The sequence below is a fragment of the Castanea sativa genome, chromosome 8 (assembly GCF_040712315.1).
Source record: "Castanea sativa cultivar Marrone di Chiusa Pesio chromosome 8, ASM4071231v1".
NCBI lineage: Eukaryota > Viridiplantae > Streptophyta > Magnoliopsida > Fagales > Fagaceae > Castanea > Castanea sativa.
The window spans coordinates 42,665,137-42,682,974 of NC_134020.1; the positions used below are offsets into that span (position 1 = coordinate 42,665,137).

Sequence of the window (17,838 nt, forward strand, 5' to 3'; positions counted from 1 at the left end):
TCTAGTTATTTAAGGACCAGAAGTTGTATAAACGCTCATTTTCTGGACTGTACTTGCTATGTGTACATCCTGAGGGAACGGAGGCACTTTTGGAAGAATTGCATGAGGGAATTTGCGGAAGTCATACTGGAGGAAAGTCCTTAGCTCATAGGGCTTTGACTCAAGAATATTGGTGGCCCAATATGCAGAGGGAAGCTCAAGACTATGCAAGAAAGTGTGACCAATGCCAAAGGTTCGCTCCCAACATTCATCAGCCTGGAGGTGTCCTTAATCCTTTGTCCAGTCCTTGGCCATTCGTTCAATGGGGACTGGATATAGTTGGGCCTTTTTCGAGGGTTGTGGGAAATAAAAGATGGCTACTCGTGGGAACCAATTACTTCACCAAATGGGTCGAAGCTGAGCCCTTAGCAAATATTAGGGATATCGACTCCAAGAAGTTTATATGGAAGAATATTATCACTAGATACTCCACCCCAGCTTATCCTCAGGGAAATGGGCAGGCCAAGGCCGTTAACAAAGTCACAGTCAGTAGACTCAAGAAGAGGCTGGATGACGCGAATGGTAGATTGGTAGAGGAGCTACCACATGTTTTATGGACGTATCAGACTACGCCGCGCAGATCCACTGGAGAAACACCATTTTCTATGACCTGTGGGGCCGAGGCAGTGATACCTTTAGAATCTAGTTTTCCCACGCTAAGAACGAGTTCTTTTAGCCCGAAAAATAATGATGGCCTCTTTGAAAAAAGCCTAGATCTGGTTGAGGAGCAACGAGAGGCCGCTATGGTCCAAATGACTTATTATCAGCAGAAGCTTAAACAAGGGTATGACACCCATGTGAAGCTAAGGCCCCTAGCGCCTTGGGATCTGGTGTTGAAGAAAGTTGTGGGTACTGCTAAAAACTCAGCATGGGGAAAGCTAGTACCAAATTGGGAAGGACCCTATTGGATCATCTCTGTAGCTGGCATAGGATCATATCGATTAGTTGATCTAGATGAAAAAATTGTACAACATCCCTGGAATGTAAACAACCTACGAAGGTATTATTATTAATAAAGAGTACTCTTATTGTTCGTTGTTCAAATTTTCGATATGTACTTAGGATTATCTCTTACAATTTCTAAGTATCAAACAGAAACTTGGACATGCATGGTCCTCAGACCACATACCTTATGGAAATTGATGTCTTATCATGTGTTAAACAGAACCTAAGTTATGTCGGGTCTACAGACCTTCTACTTTGGAGAAATTAACATTTCAAGTTACAATTTCTAAGTATCAAACAGAATCTTGGACATGCATGGTCCTTGGGTCACATGCCTTGTGGAAATTGATGTCTTATCATGTGTTAAATAGAACCTTAGTTATGTCGGGTCCACAGGCCTTCTACTTTGGGGAAATTAACATTTCAAGTTACAATTTCTAAGTATCAAACAAAATCTTGGACATGTATGGTCCTCGGGCCATATGCCTCGTGAAAATTGATGTCTTATCATGTGTTAAACAGAATCTTAGTTATGTCGGGTCCACAGACCTTATACTTTGGGAAAATTAACATTTTAAGTTACAATTTCTAGGTATCAAATAGAAACTTGGACATGCATGGTCCTCGGACCACATGCCTTGTGGAAATTAATGTCTTATCATGTGTTAAACAGAACCTTAGTTATGTCGGGTCCACAGGCCTTCTATTTTGGGGAAATTAACATTTCAAGTTACAATTTCTAAGTATCAAATAGAATCTTGGACATGTATGGTCCTTGGGCCACATGCCTTGTGAAAATTGATGTCTTATCATGTGTTAAACAGAACCTTAGTTATGTCGAGTCCACAGGCCTTCTACTTTGGAGAAATTAACATTTCAAGTTACAATTTCTAAGTATCAGACAGAAACTTGGACATGCATGGTCCTCGGACCACATGCCTTGTGGAAATTGATGTCTTATCATGTGTTAAACAGAACCTTAGTTATGTTGTGTCCATAAACCTTCTACTTTGGAGAAATTAACATTTCAAGTTACAATTTCTAAGTATCAAATAGAAACTTGGACATGCATGATCCTCGGACCACATGCCTTGTGAAAATTGATGTCTTATCATGTGTTAAACAGAACCTTGGTTATGTCGGGTCCATAGACTTTTTACTTTGGAAAAATTAACATTTAAAATTACAATTTGTAAGTATTAGATAAAAACTTAGACATGCATAACCCTCGGACTACATGCCTTGTAAAAATTGACATCCTACTTGCTGTAGAAAGGAAGTTTGGTTATGTCGGGTCCTTGAACCCTCAACTTTGAGAACATTAGCAAAAACCATATCACATTAGTGTTAAGGAGTTGAAGAAACACTTGGATTGCTTTATACCCCAAATTAAATTCTAAGTTAAGTTTTTTATTGTATATTGCTGTGTTACATATGTTATGCTCTTGAGGCATGATTTGCAAAGTGTATGCTAAGTATGTGTACTTTTATTTGAAGTCATGACAAATTGAAATATTGCAAGTAAAGTTAATTGTTTCATTCATTCATTTTTGTGCTGATAAGTATTTTTATACTGAAAAATTGGAAGTCAAATGACAATCAAACCAGACAGTTTTTCATTAATTTTTGTTAATGTACATTCAAGGAAAAAATTTAAAAATCTATTACATAACAAGAAGAGAAGTCCTAACTAGCCTAGACCCTAAGCCTTAGAAGGGGGGCTCTGCTCTGAAGTGCTGGCAGGCTCTGCTCTGAAGTGCTGGCAGCCTCTATGCATTTCAGCTCTATTTCGAATGAGGACTGGGCTTATTTTCCCTTATCTATTGCCATCAGTGGAGGGACATTGGGCTCGGCGCTTTGGCTTGTAGTCTTCTCGGTCCCATCACCCTGTTCCCTTTCTTTGTTGGAACTCTTAGGTTCTGTAGGAGTTGGAATGGGCTCTAGGATTATAGGAGGGAGCATGGAAGATGCTGTCTCAAGGGCAGGGGCGACAGGAGGAAGTTCTTCTATCACCTGGATGTCTAGGGGAGGCCAGATGTTTTCGGGCTTCCTTAGCTCGAAGTTGAGGGAATCTCTGCCATATTTAAGGCTTCCTTCCAAACTTGTTGGCAATACTCTCGACACAACCCGGCGAATTCCTCAGTTAGTTGGTTTTTTGTCGCCACTACCCCTTCTTTGTAAGCGACCTTCTTCGCGGCCTCCATGGAGTCCTTGAAGGTACGAGCCTCGTCCTTCATCCTAGCGAGCTCCTTCTTCAAGTCCGAGTTTTCCTGTTGAGCTTTGGATAACTCTTCATCCTTTTGACGAAGAAGCTTGCATTGCCCCTCTACCTGGGTCCTCATTGTCTTCAGGCTGGCCTCAGCACCGTCATTTTCCCTCTTTAGATCCACCAGCTGTGTGGTTAGCTTCTTATTCTGAGCAAGAGCTTGGCCTAAGGACTTCTCGGTCTCCTGCCTAAGCTCCAGTTCAAGTCCAGCCTTCTTCCGAGAATCTTCCACCCACTTCTCGGTAGCAAAGACTTCCTGGATGGCCTGTGATGAAATATCAAAATGAATGCACTATTAGAAACGCAAGTCTCAAGTACATAAGAATGTTTCTTACGATAAGGTGTAATGAAAAAATAAAGTGAGGATAAGACTCAAATACTTACCAAGGCCAAGTCCCTTTTTAGCGAAAGGAACAGATGCAGCTGGTTCATTTTGTCCAGGGCGTCCATGTCCTTGGGCAGAAGAAGGGGACCTTCCAAGGCGTCGGCCAGGTGGAGGGCATGGCCTTGTTGGAACGCCCTAATACTAGACTGGGAGGAGATTGGTGCCCCGTCTAGTTTAAGCTCGGGAGACCAGCTAGCCGGTGCACGTCATACCTCGGCAAGGTCCCTGTTCTCCTCGCTTTCCACTGAGGAGGCACGTCCCTTGCCCTTGCTAGGTTTTTGTTTTTGTTGTTGTTGTTGTTGTTGCTTCAACTTCTTCTGCATCTCCGCATTTGTCTCCTCGGCCTCGTTCTTCCTCTTTTTCTCCGCAACGGGAGGCTTAGGATCGGAGGGAGGAGGGGGTGGGGGCAAGGACGGAGGGACCTGTGACCCACATGTTCCCTTTTGAGAGACTTTCGCTCCCCTCTTGTGCATTAGTTGCAGCAAAGTGTCCATATCTTCTTCCTCTTCGGAGCTGGAGTCAGGCTGGGCAATCACCAGACCTTGTATCCCCAAAGTCTCAAAGAGCGCGTGTTACTCGTCTAAAAAAATGACAAGTGGATCACATCGAGGCCTTTCAATGAACACGAGTTGAAATTGGTTTATCTCCTCGTCCAGCGATTGGTGCAAGGACGCTTGCTTTTTTTAGACGGCAGTTGTCTGGGAGTGCGCCGAAAGAGGAATTGCAGCGATAGGACGTGTGTACAAAATGATGGAGGGATCGTCGGGGAGTTCGCGGTTGGAAAGGAAGCTGGGTTTTGCCACGTCTATCCTTCTGCGTCGCTTATCTCCCGCAATGATCGTGTTATCAATTTCTTGGAAGTCCACTGATATGGGGTTGTATCCCAGTATCAGGTGGGCAACTCTCACTTGTAGGTCCTCACTGACGAATACTTCAGAGCGGAGGACACTGTTCAAATCAGCAACGTTGCAAAGGCTAAGATGTGGGCGTATGTGTTGTTTATCTGTGAGAAAAAGCATCCGAGAAGACGAGCATGGTCAGAGCAGTGATTAACGTCAAGACAAGAAGTAATAATGTGCAATAAAAATGAAAAACGGTAAAGGCAACAGGACTGAATCATGGGTTAAGAAATTTAACTCTTAAGGAGTCACACTTGGCTCTCCTCATTCGACTGGGCAATGAGGACTGTCATACCAGTTTCCTGAGACGATGAGGTAGTCGTCCTTCATGCCTTTGTTGGATTTAGGAAGACAGAAAATCGATCTAACTATGCTAGACCGGGATTTAATGTAATATCTTACATTTTTGAGTTTATGGCACTCATACGTATAGGTAACGTTATGTCATATGAGGTTCAGACATATTTGCTTGTTTAGAGCATTGATACTACCTAAAACTCTAAACACATTTGGTGTGCATTGATCTGGGCATATTCTATGGTTGCGAAGGTATTCACCGGTCACGTTTTTCATGGGAAGGGTCATCCCACCTTCTATGAAGGCAATCATGGGAATGATGACTTCTCTCTCTCTCCTAGCGTTACCTACGGCTTCTACTGGGCAATATCTTAAGCCTATATCATCGGAAATTTGGTATTTGGCCCTAAAACCCTCCATGCCGGCGTCAGTATCTACCAAACACTTAAATCTACCCATTTGGAAGAAGCAAAAATGAGAGTTTAAAGGAGAAAAGAAGTTTAGATGGTGGCCGAGGACAGAAGTCGAGAAGGAATGAGTAAAGAAAGTAAGAACTTACGAGAGTTGGTTATGTGATTCTTCACGAGCTTCTGGAGAGAAAAGGTAATGATTGACACTTAGATACGATAAATTTCTGAAGAAATGAATGAAGGCGCGGATTCCTAGGTGTTTTGACGTGCGAGAGGCGGCCTCGAAATTAAAATTGTCCTGCTCAAATTTTTAGAGCTAATCTGGGCCGTTGGATGCACATCCCACTGTCGAACGTAGGGAACAAGATGTAACTTGCGGTCATAAATGCGCGCGTTCCGGGTTTCGAACCGTTAGAGGAGTTTTCAGGGAACGAAAAGGACCTCTACACGTGTGGCGGTTTACAAAGTGTGTGGAAGATGTGCTGTTTGGTTCAAAACTCTATTTCTCTCCTCGGATGGGAGGGGAAAAATAAAGTTTTGAGGGGCTATTATGGGGGTAAAAGCTCTTGAATGAACATTTGGGCTTGATTGGCTAGTACCAGTTTGTTTTAATTAGGGTCTCTAGGCCCACAAGTCAGTCCGCACTGTGAAGGTCCGAGAAGTTGTCCGACGAGGAGTGTCTCCTCGGACAGGCTTGGCAATGACCCTGAGACTTGCTAAATGGGTTAGAGGCAGGATTTTGGAAAAACTGATGGGTAAAGGGGTGACCCAAATACCCTTTAGAAGTAAGGATGTGTGAGAAATATCTGAGGAAAAAGCTGCTACCACCACATTAAAGGCCCTGCATCTACCTCCTTGGCCACACTAATGGGGAAATGACCTCTGAACAGTAGAATTCAACATTCCTGCTATTATTTGAAGACTTCAAGAAGAAGGTGGATGAGACAAGTATCTAAGGGGGAAGATTAATATGACACGTGGATGAATTAGTGAAGGAGAATAAGTATATAAGGAAACGAGAGAGGAAAGAGAAGGGGACCAACCCCCTTAGCTAAAAAGAACTAAGAATTGTAAACTTTGGCATAGAAGGGGAATATTTATACAAATTGTTCTCGGTTTACGTCTGAGGAGGTCTTTTTGTCATAACTGTTTATCATTTGCACAGATTGTGACACTCTAGCCTGTTAATTGAATTTCCAACATCCTGAACCTATGTTTTAAATCCATACTCTACAAATTTAATTGTATAAGGCTCAGTGGGTCTAAGTCCATCACCTACTTTTGGGTCCGAGTATAATTGTGCGCTTATATTATTCGTAACAAATGATTCAATATATCTATGTAGCATGGGTTGTAAAATTTATTTATTTTTGACATGTGACTCATTGGTTACTAACATAGTTTCAATGATTTAAATTTATTTTATTTATTATATAATTAATATATTCTTAATTTGCATTTAATATTAAATAAAGTAAAACAAGTAACATCACAATTGTTAAAGACTGTCACATCCTCCTTGGGCAAGACTCAGAATTAAAAAACGTAAACATTAGGGCGAAAACAGTAAAAAGCAATAAAAGAGTAATAGAACTACAGAAGAAGAATAAAAACAAGAAGAAATTCAAAGAGTTGAATTCAAAGCCTGGAAAAAGCCGACAGAGAGAGAGAGAGAGAGCAGAGAGTGAATGCTAAAGAGTCCACCGCATCAGCCAAAAAAAAACCTGCAAAATATGAGCCAGCTAGCTTAAGCTACTTCCCCCCCCCCTCTCCCTTTCTCTCTTCAGCGAGTCTCTGTCTCTCTCTGTCTCTCTTTCGCTCTAACTGTAACATCGTTTTTGAAAATGAAGTACACACAACTTATGAAAAAGGATATAACAACACTTAACTAACACAGTAAATGCGGGCGTTCTCTACCGTTTTCCTTTCCTTCCCGATTCCCTTCCCTCTCTCTTTCTCTCTCGATCAATCACAATCACAATCACTTCGTCTTTTCCTTTCCCTCCCTCTGTCTTCTTCTTCTTTTCCCACACCATTGCCCAAGCTTGACCGTTCTGTAATTTCCGCGTACTACTCTTCTGATTCGCCACTCTCTTATTCTCTTTTTTGTTTTATTCACCGTTTGATTCCTCAGATCTGATTTCCACTTTCAAACTCTTCGGTTTTTAGCTTCTTCTTCTTCTTTTTATTTTTTTTTACTATTATATTATATTATTAGGGTTTCTCGTTGGCCATCCAAGCTTGTTCTGTATAAAACGGTGGCGTTTTTTTGGATGTGAGACTGAGAGAGAGTGAGAAAAAATGGAGGCGAGAATGAAGAAGTACAGGAGAGAAGTGAGTCCAGAGAGATCAAAAGTTTGGACGGAAAAGTCGCCCAAGTACCAACAGAATCCCCGGAGCGTCAAAGTCGCCGTCGTTTACTATCTCTGCCGTAACCGCCAGCTCGAACACCCTCATTTCATGGAAGTTCCTCTCTCTTCCTCCGATGGACTTTTCTTGAGAGGTACCTTAAAACGCCGTCGTTTCACTCTCTCATATTCCCTCTAATTTTGTTCAGCTTTTTGAATTTTTTTATTTGATTTTTGTTTTGGTAGATGTGATTGATAGGCTTAATGTTCTGAGAGGAAGAGGCATGGCTTCTATGTATTCTTGGTCTTGTAAGAGGTAAGAAAAAAAAAAAAAAATTTAGTTGACTCTGTTTGGATGCTAAGAAAATAATGGAAATGGAATTTGAATATTAGTCAGTATGATATTTGGTTTTTATATATATTATATTGTTGTATATGCCAAATGCAGAAGCTACAAAAATGGATTTGTGTGGCATGATCTCAGTGAAGATGATCGGATTCTTCCGGCTCACGGGAACGAATATGTTCTCAAAGGCTCCGAGCTCTTTGATGAATCTAACTCTGGTAATAGGAGAGAAATTGCTTAATGTATATGCTAATTAGAGAAAATGAATTAAGAAATCTGAAATCTAGAGTTTTTTTGTTTTGTTTTTTGGGTTCATTGCAGAGCGATTTAGTCCCATTGCAAATATAAAAATGCAGAGTTTGAAACAATTACCAGAGCCCGTGTCGTCTAGAATTCATGATGACTCGTCTTCTTCTTCTAGTATGAATGGGAAGGAGACAAAGCATTCCCAAGAGGATGAGCTATCTCCTCCGGTTCAATTACCCGATTCGTCTAGTGTGTCTCCGGAGTCTAGAGTTGGAAAGAATTCTTTGTGGGGTGGTTCTCTGAGCTTGACGGAGTATAAGGTTTATAAGGGTGATGGTTTGGCTGATGCAGCCACGCAGACTGAGGAAAATGTAAGCAGAAGTAAGAACCGAGAGACTTGTATAAGAGGTGTTTCGACTGATGATGGGTCAGTAGAACCTGAATGTAGTGATGCTTATCGAAATCAGGTTTCACGTGCCAAAGAGAATTCTGAGATCTGTAGGGAATCATTTTCACCTCCTCCGTCTACCTCTAGTGCGTCTTCATCTGGGGGCAAGACGGAAACTTTAGAATCATTGATTAGAGCAGATGTTAGTAAAATCAACAGTTTTAGGATTCTTGAAGAGGAAGATATAAGAATGCCGGCCAATGCAAGGCTAAAGCCTTCAAATGTGTTCATGCAGTTGATCTCATGCGGGTCAATATCAGTGAAGGACCACAGTTTTGGCTTGATTCCAACCTATAAGCCCAGGTTTTCCCATTCAAAATTTCCCTCCCCATTGTTCTCTACTTCATTAGTGTTGGGGGAGCTTGATTGCTTGTCAGAGAATCCAAGGCTGATGGGCATTAGGTTGGAAGACAAAGAATATTTTAGCGGGAGCTTGATTGAGACCAAAATGCTTAAGGAAGAAGGAGAAGGAGTTAATTCTCTGAAACGCTCTTCTTCTTGCAATGCTGACAGGTCAGTCCAGTTCCAGTTCTTTTTCTTGCACTGTTACATCTTTTGAACACATCTGTGGTACAAGAGCATTAGGGATTTATCATAGATTAAAACTAAATAGTAAGCGCAAGAAATGCCAATTTGATTGATTAGTGCATTTATTTTAGGGGAAACTGCTGAGCCTTAGCCCAAGTGGTTGGGGGCGCGTCTGAAGTTTAATTTTACCATTAATATATATATTTTTTCCCTTAAGAAAATTTTCTAGATTGGAGTAAATTTTGAGGTTTTTTTCCCTTAAGAATTGAAGTTCTTAAATTTTGAGTTCCTCCATCCAGTGAAACCTTGTCTGATCAAGTCTAACTGGATTTGAACATACTGTTCATTATTATATCAAGATGGGGCAGAATTCAGTGAACAAAGATACCTATTTCCTTCATCTAAACCATTTGTTTTGTGGACCACCTTTCCTGATACATGTGTTTGGGATTGTTAACCATTCCCACGTGTATAAAAACTTGGGGCTCAGGTTACTTAGATGCTTGTTCAGACTCGCACAAGCCAAAAGTAAATCATGCTTGATTTCCTATATTGATTTCTTAAGGAGCTGAGCTAATGTTAGTCTGTGATCACCTCACTTGGCCTTCTGCATAGCTGAGCAAGGTGTTCTAACTTCTAATATTATAGGTAATAGCAACTTTAAAAAACTTGCAAAAAGAGAATACTTAAAATAGTTATAAAATATTATGTGGTCAATTGAAAATGTGCAATTAATAATTGGAATAACATGAGTTAGTGATTGATTAGTTTTGTGAGGAAGCTTGTGCGTGAGTACAAGAACTAATTAAATTGATCCTGAAACATGCATGGAATATACTTTTCTTAAAAGTGTTATAAAATAGATCCGGGGAACATGTATTGAGCCTTGATTGAGAAATTTAGAAATATTGTTTTCATACCCAATTTAGGATATGCTTGGCTTTGTTTATGATTTAGTTGCATTGATTGTGGTTAATTTTGTTGAATTAACTGAAGAGTTATTGGGGTAGATATAGTGGAGTAATGGGTCAAGGGTTGTTAATTGAGATTGTTTGGCATCATGTTGGAATACTTATAAAAAATAAAACATCTTGTAGGAATATGGAAATCATAACATCCATGTTGACCTTCCATGCGTGTTTAATTTTCTGCAATTAGAGTGAATAGTATGAAACTGAATGCCATTTGCAGGATATGTAAGCAATTGGATCCAATTGAGCACAAAGAGGAGTCAACCTCTGGACGTTCCAAATGTATCCCACGATCAATTAAGACTTCATTGAGCAAGCAGCCGCGAAGTGAATCTATTAAGTCACCCATTTCAGATAGACCAAGAAACTCTTCGGACGGAGCTGACAGCTCACAAACTGTGGCTCCCATTGTATCCAACGGTGGTAGTAAGAGAATTACAGAGCCTTCCTCTGGGAGAAAGCAATCAAAGAGGCTAGATTCCTTTAGAGAAGAGGAGAAAGTGATCAAAATCGAAGAAAGTTAAGTGTTGAGTCCGCCCCAATTTCTCAAATTAGTTTCTCAAAAATTATCATTGTCATCCCACTTTCTTGGTAAAATGTTGGTTAACAGTTTGTTTAATTTTCTCCTACAGGCTTGCTTCAGGAGCTCGGGTTATAATCGAATCCAAAGCACCTTGTGAAACCACCGTTGGCAGCCCATAAAAAAATGGATTCCTTTTTCTTTTTGATTTGAGAAAGGTTGTCCTCCATTCTGTAAAAAATTACGGGTTTTCAGGTTTGGTTTGAATTTGAAATGATGGTAGATATGTTGTCGGGGTCCACTTAATGATTCTGTAAAATCTGGAAAGTAAAAAAGAGTAGTAGCAAATCACTCATTTGCAAAGGGAGCTGTGGCACTGGGTAGTGCAGGTGTGGTCCTAGTGGACCAACTCCTCACATTTTTTGAGCTGGTTTCTGGACCAGCTTTCTTAAATGGGATTGTTTCTTTCTTCTTTTCAACAGTTGCAATATCTTCCTTTTGCTGCCCTTGTTTTCTTTAGAATATACTTACTGTCTGCAACAGTAAAAATTATGGAAAAAAGGGTGATTAGTTTACTCTAAATGTTTACCACGTGAGGTAAGGTTTGGGACCTCTGGGTTCAGTGTCCTATTGCACCGGACCCGTTAAGATCATGACACTCCCTCAACATGGTGCACTAAACTCAAGCCAAATCATATATCACATATGGGTGCTGATGTTGCCAATGATGCAAATGTTTCTTTTGCGTGTTGAATTTAATCCTTGGAATGATTATCTCTTCCTGGGATACCCCTGCAGCCATGGGCGTTGACAAGTTAAAGGGGGCCTAAAAAAGCTTCTTTTGATGACTCTTCCTAAAGCTAAAAAGTGATTTACTCTAGGGCAAAACGTTTTTATTTTTGATTTTGGGTTAACTCTAAACGACATGAGCTTTGGTTTTTGACTTTTAACTTTGCATTCAAACGGGCCCCCTATGGGAGACTGAAGAGGTTGACTCGTGATTGTCGTATTATATTTCTATTCCCAACAATTTTAATTTGTTAGACAAATCTGGATCTGGGTTTTAATAAACAAAAAAAAAGAGTAGAGAGTAGAGAGGTATGGGCTACCGAAAGTTTTTATTCACGTGTTTGACAACTTTAATATGGTGCTCGGAATCTAGGGCTTGTGTTGTAGTAGTTTTCTCTGGAGGTGTGCATGTTGTTGCTTTTCTTAACTTTATGTCAAGGCAGAGAGGAAGCATTGAAGACTGTATCTTTAATTACTCGGTCAGAGCATAAAAGTGGGCCTCAGAGAAGCACTTTTACAATAATAAAGTTGTTAATTGAAGTGGTGTGAATTGCTGCAGCTAAATGGTAATTGGTCTTGAAGTCTACACTGGAATCACTATTGCTACCCTGTTCATGTCAGCAACACCGTTTTGGGGAAATGTGGTCCATGGTTTTTCATATCTTTTCCCCAATGCAATTCTTTTATTATCTCCATCGTTATCCAATAATAACTACAGAGTGGTTTTGGTGAATTTTCCATAAAAAATAACATCATAATGGAACTTGTTCAAGGAAGTTTTACCTCGTTGCCAAGGATTTCACTGGATTACGTATGGATAAAAGCTTAAAATTACTCGTGTTTACTTGATATACCCAAATGGAACAAGCAACAACTAGGTTCTTCGCTTTTTGCAGTACTTCTTTTAGGTTTTCTTTCATATTCAATCGGTTTGAAACATAAATGTTATTGAGTAGAGGATGAAAAATTAGTGGGAGGATAGAAAAGATTTGATTTTTTCTTATGTGTGTTTGGTTGGAAGGGTGGAAAAGTGGGAAGACGAAAATCTTTTTTGTTTTATTGGAGAGAAAAATGGAAAGATGAAAAATGTAGTTTATATAAATTGATTATTATGTCATTGTTATATAATATATAAGAAACAAATATTTGTGGGAAAGTGAGAGGGGTAAGTGAGTGCAATAAAGTGAATGTATTTGTGTAAATTTTATCATTCAGTACTTCTTTTTGCAGTACTTCATTAGGTTCTTCACTTTTTGTAGTACTTCTTTTAGGTTTTCTTTCATATTCGATAGGTTTGAAACATAAATGTTATTGAGCAAAGGATGGAAAATTAGTGGGAGGATGAAAAAGTGAGAGGATAGAAAATATTTAGTTTTTCCTCATGCGTGTTTGGTTGGAGGGGTGAAAAAGTGGGAGAGCGAAAAACTTTTTTGTTTGGATAGAGAGAAAAATGAGAAGATGAAAAATGTAGTTTATATAAATTGATTATTATGTCTTTGTTATATAATATATAAGAAATAAATATTTGTGGGAAAGTGAGAGGGGTAAATGAGTGCAATAAAGTGAGGGTATTTGTGTAAATTATATCATTTAGCATCTTTTCCTCCCTATTTTCCTCCCAATTTAGGAGGATAAAAAAATGTGAGTCTAGAAGGATTATTTTCCTCCCTATTTTTTGTCTCTTTTGTTTTCTCTTTTGAATCAAATGGTAAAAAATATCATTTTTCACCCTATTTTCCTCTTCTTATTTTTTATTCTCCTTATTTTTACCCCAACCAAACATACCTAAATGCAATTCTCCGGCTATAATTTTTAATGAAGTCAATTCACTTTTTCTACTTGGGACTCATTCTATTCACCTCAACAATTATTTTAAGCACTTGTTTATGTACTCTATTTTTTTTATTCAATTCAACATTAATAAATAGTAAATACGACTTTGCTTTCAGCTCTTTGGACCAAAACCAAATGAGACTAAGCTCAACCAGTTGCAATTTTTTTTTTAATTTTTTTTCGTTAAACCAGTTGCAATTTTTAACTAAAATGGGGTCTATACCAATGGTCAATGACCTTTGCACTGCACATTATCGTTAGTCCCATCACATGCCACCAACCACTTCCTTTTTGTTTCCCTTCCCTTTTGGATGGTACTCTAAAAAAGTAAAAGATATCTTGTGCCATAATTTTTGCCATAGTGTTGAGGTGATTCTCTCGTTTGTCTAAAAATGGTGAATTAACCAAATTTTATATAAAAGTTGTAGCACAAAATTATGATAGGAGAAAAATACGTCTTTGCCCATCCAATAACACATTAGGTCTGAGTCTTTTGACTAAATATTGTAAAAGATAAAAATTTTTGTTGTTATAGGTATTGTTCAAAGTTATTTGACAAAATGAGGAAAGAGACTGAATTTCGACAACAGCATTGTCGAAATTGCAACTCACACTAAAAAAACTAAATTTCAGCAACAGCGTTGCTGAAATTGCAACAAAAAGTATAAGAGAGAAAAATACAGTTAGGTGATGGCAGGATTTGAATTTCGGTAATCTCATTATCGAAATTCTTGCTACCTAACTCGCTGCCCAGAAGTGTACCTGAAGTGCTATGCAAGGTGAGTGCTCAAAGGAAAATATGAATTGTGGCAATCAAGTTGCTGAAAATGGAGGGAAAAAAAAGAGAGAAAACAATTGTGGCAACCGAGTTGCTGAAAATGAGAAAAAAAAAAAAAAAAAACCTAGCAAGCCGAAAATGGGAGGAAAAAAAGAAAAAACTGCCACAATTCTTTTTTTTTTCCCCCCCTCCCATTTTTGACTTGCCACAAATGGTTTTTTTTTCTTTTTTCTTTTTTCCTCCCATTTTCGGCTTGCCAAATTTTTTTTTTCCCTCCCATTTTCGGCAACTTCGTTGCCACAATTCTTTTCTTTTTTTTCCCAATTCATATTTTCTCTCTTCTCTCTCCCCTGCAATTTCGGCAACTTGATTGCTACAATTGGTTTCCTTTGAGCACTCCACCTTTCGGGCACACTTCTGAGCAGCAGGTTAGGCAGTAGAATTTCAGTAATGAGATTACTAAAATTCAGTTTCTGCCATCACCTGACAATTTGTTTCTCTCTCATACTTTTTGTTACAATTTCAGCAATGCTGTTGCCGAAATTTAGTCACTTTCCTCATTTTGCCAAATAACTTTAAATAGTGCCTATAACACTAAAAAACTTTATTTTTTGCAATATTTAGCCAAAAGATTCCATTAGGTCTTGTTCATATACCGTTAAAAAATGGTATTTTAAGTTTAAAATTAGTATTTGTAAAAAAAAAAAAGAAGAGAAAATGTGATTATAAAATAGAGTTTTAGTTACTAAAAACTTTTTTTAAGCTCCAAAGAGCCTAACCAAACAGCTCATTAGCATTTTGAAATACAACCAAAAAAAATATAAATATATATATAAAGAATGACTTAAAAATTATAGGGTTGTTTTATTTCACCACCAATCAGGTCTTTGACAAGAACAAAGAGACAAAACCCAAAATTCCCTTTTACCATCTACGATCCTTCATTTATTGTACCTCTTAAATGCCTTTGGTACAATGAAAATGTTGGAAAGACAAAATTAATGCACATTGCGTGGTGGTCTGGTCTTACACGCGGATTAGATTGGTCATTAGGTTAATTTGATGCACTTTCTCTTTCTTCCACACTTTTAGTTTAATCTATTTCATTTTAACTGCAAAATTTACCTCCGATTTCAAAGTACTAAAGCTGCTTTTTCTTTTACCATTTGTGCTCTCTTTCGGCTTTTGGGCTTTTTATCTTGTCATTCTTGTGTACTATATTGTAACGGTTGGTTGCCTTTGGTCACCATGAGTAGTTTCCTTTCAATACTTAACATGTGGCCAACCATGAAAAAAGGTCCCCAATATTTCATATGTTAACTATTAAATTTGCAATTGTTTATATGATTTTTTATTTTTTGGGTCATATTAATTATTATCAACTTCCTTAAGGACATTCGATAAGGTGAAGTTTTAATGTAATTGATCCACTTTTCTTAGATAGTCGATCTACCTTCAATTAAAAAAAAAAGTCTAGATTTTTAGTAACTTTTGCTACTTTTATTACTTATCAATGTAGACCTTAAAGCCATTTTATTCTCCTCAAGAATTGTGACACCCATTAACAAATTAACATGCTCTATATTTTTTGCTCCAAGCTTTCAGGAGCGGCTATTTTAGTTGGCTTTGCAACCAGTATTAATAATGCTGGTTTCTCAACAAAAAAAAAAAAGGTATTAATAATGCTCCTAGACTCCTAGTTTTATTGGTTTGCCCTCGATCACACGCTTTGGTAATTCAGGATTATGGTCTTATTCGAGCTTTATTAGATTGCTACTCGTTACTTGTATTGTATGCTTGTGCTCTGTAATGTTAATGTCATGTCCACCTGATTTTCATCATTAAATGCGTTGGTTTCTCTTGGTTAAAATTTAAATCATGCGTGCTTAATTGCTGTTAAAATATTGTCTTAGTATAAGTCCAATGAGCTTAGACTTATAGCTGTATGTTACTTGTATATTACATATTGTCTATCTAATATAAATAAAATAAAAATTATCATCTGCTCCAGGACGCTCTAAAGCTACAATCAATTTCTTCCCAAGATTAGTTTGTTGGCATATTTACTAAGCCTCCTCCTCTAGGACGCTTTCATGCTTTGATTTCCAAGCTCAAGCTGACATCACATAACTCAACATAAGTTTGAGTTTTGTTAAAATATAAGCCCAATGGGTTTAGACCTATAGTTGTAGGTTACTTGTACATCACACCTTGTCTATTTATATATAAAATAGACCATTATACTTTATTATACACAATTTAATATACCGTTATTCAGACTTTTACAATTTAGTTTAGCCATTATCATTCCAAAAGTAAGGGTTTCTTTCATGATTAGTAAATTTGTATAAAAACTTGCACGCCCTGCTGAGTTTGCTTAGCTCAACAACCAAAAAGGAAAAAAGAAAAAAGAAAGAAAGATTGCATCCACTAGATATAATTTATTTCTTAACTTATTTTGACTCTTTGTTTAGTTTGAATATCGTCATGTGTGTGTGGCTAGGTCTAATCTTTCTTGCTCATATATTTTTTTTAATAAATACATAAAATTTCAATCTATGATGTCCATTTTGTAATAATCATTAGACTAAGACATTAATTGGCTTTTGGTGTAGGCAAGATTCGAACTCAAAATCTTTTATTCGATGATAAGAAATAATATTGGTTGAGCCGCTCATACTTCTTAAATTCAGCTTTCACGATATTACTTACCATAGTTAAGTGTATATATTTATTGTTCACTTGGTATAATGTATTGATGTGCATTGATAATAGCTTAATTTTGCATATTTATATCATTGTTAGAAAGTATTATCATACTTATTTTGAGGTAATTCATGCATTTTATATTTGGTTTTGGAATAATGGTGAATAATCAATTTTGTGCTTAATTGAATCTTATTGCGTGAATTTGTCTTTTGTAGGAGAATGAAATTAAATAAGTGGATTTGTGCAAAGAAGAAAGCTAATGGACTTTAATTTTGCAAGGGCCATGATGAAGTTAAAGAAGGCCAACCCAATTAAATTTAAGTCAATTTGGAGCAGGGAATCAAAGGAAATTTGCATCAAATCCAAGTTCAATTCGAATTAGGATTCCAGCCTGCACATCAATTAGTATTTTTGGCATAACTCTCAGCTCAGATATCCAATCAAGATGATTCAAGTTGAGCTGGAAAGTTAACTTAAAGGCTACAATTTTGTAGTTTACCAAAAGTCCGAATTCTGACATTAAATGGGCCCAAATCGTCGGTTAAGTGAAGCCTAAAAATCTGGGATTTTCCCCAAATGGTAATTCAACTTGTAATGGGATTCCTTGACCTATTTAAAGGCTCTTTAGGGCAAAATTCAGAGAGGGAGTACTAGGGTTGAGATGCAAAACAGAAAATTGGAGCAAGAGGCAGCCGCATGTGGCTTCTCTGTAGTTTTTCTCCATGATAGCATTGTGACTATTTCTTTCTCTATATTATTTGTCTAGTTTAATATTTAGTATTTTATTCTTGTATTTTATTTTAATTATTATGAGTAACTAAATTTATAATTAAGGTTGAGGATGAAACCTTGTTAAGGATTATTAGTAATATTTATGTGATTTGATTTTTCCCACAATAGTTGTTCTTTAATGATTTAAATTGTTCTTGTTTCATATCAATTGACTAAGATGAGATTCTAGATATGAGTTCAATAATGTTTTTCTCATGATTTAGGATTTATCTTAATTAATTAAATGCTTGGTTTATTAATTCTTGATTATAAAATTGGATATCACTTGTGATTTATCTGTCAATGGATA

At 37.6% G+C, this 17,838-nt stretch overlaps 1 protein-coding gene across 1 annotated transcript; it reads left to right on the plus strand.

Moving 5' to 3' along the window:
• The first annotated feature begins 7,423 nt into the window (after positions 1–7,423).
• LOC142606776 (protein SOSEKI 3) lies at positions 7,424–11,127 on the plus strand. Its single transcript, XM_075778112.1, has 6 exons — positions 7,424–7,744; positions 7,836–7,905; positions 8,038–8,153; positions 8,257–9,142; positions 10,349–10,647; positions 10,761–11,127. Exons 1-6 carry the CDS (start codon positions 7,543–7,545, stop codon positions 10,784–10,786), a joined length of 1,599 nt encoding a protein of 532 aa, XP_075634227.1. The 5' UTR covers positions 7,424–7,542; the 3' UTR covers positions 10,787–11,127.
• The last annotated feature ends 6,711 nt before the right edge of the window (positions 11,128–17,838 follow it).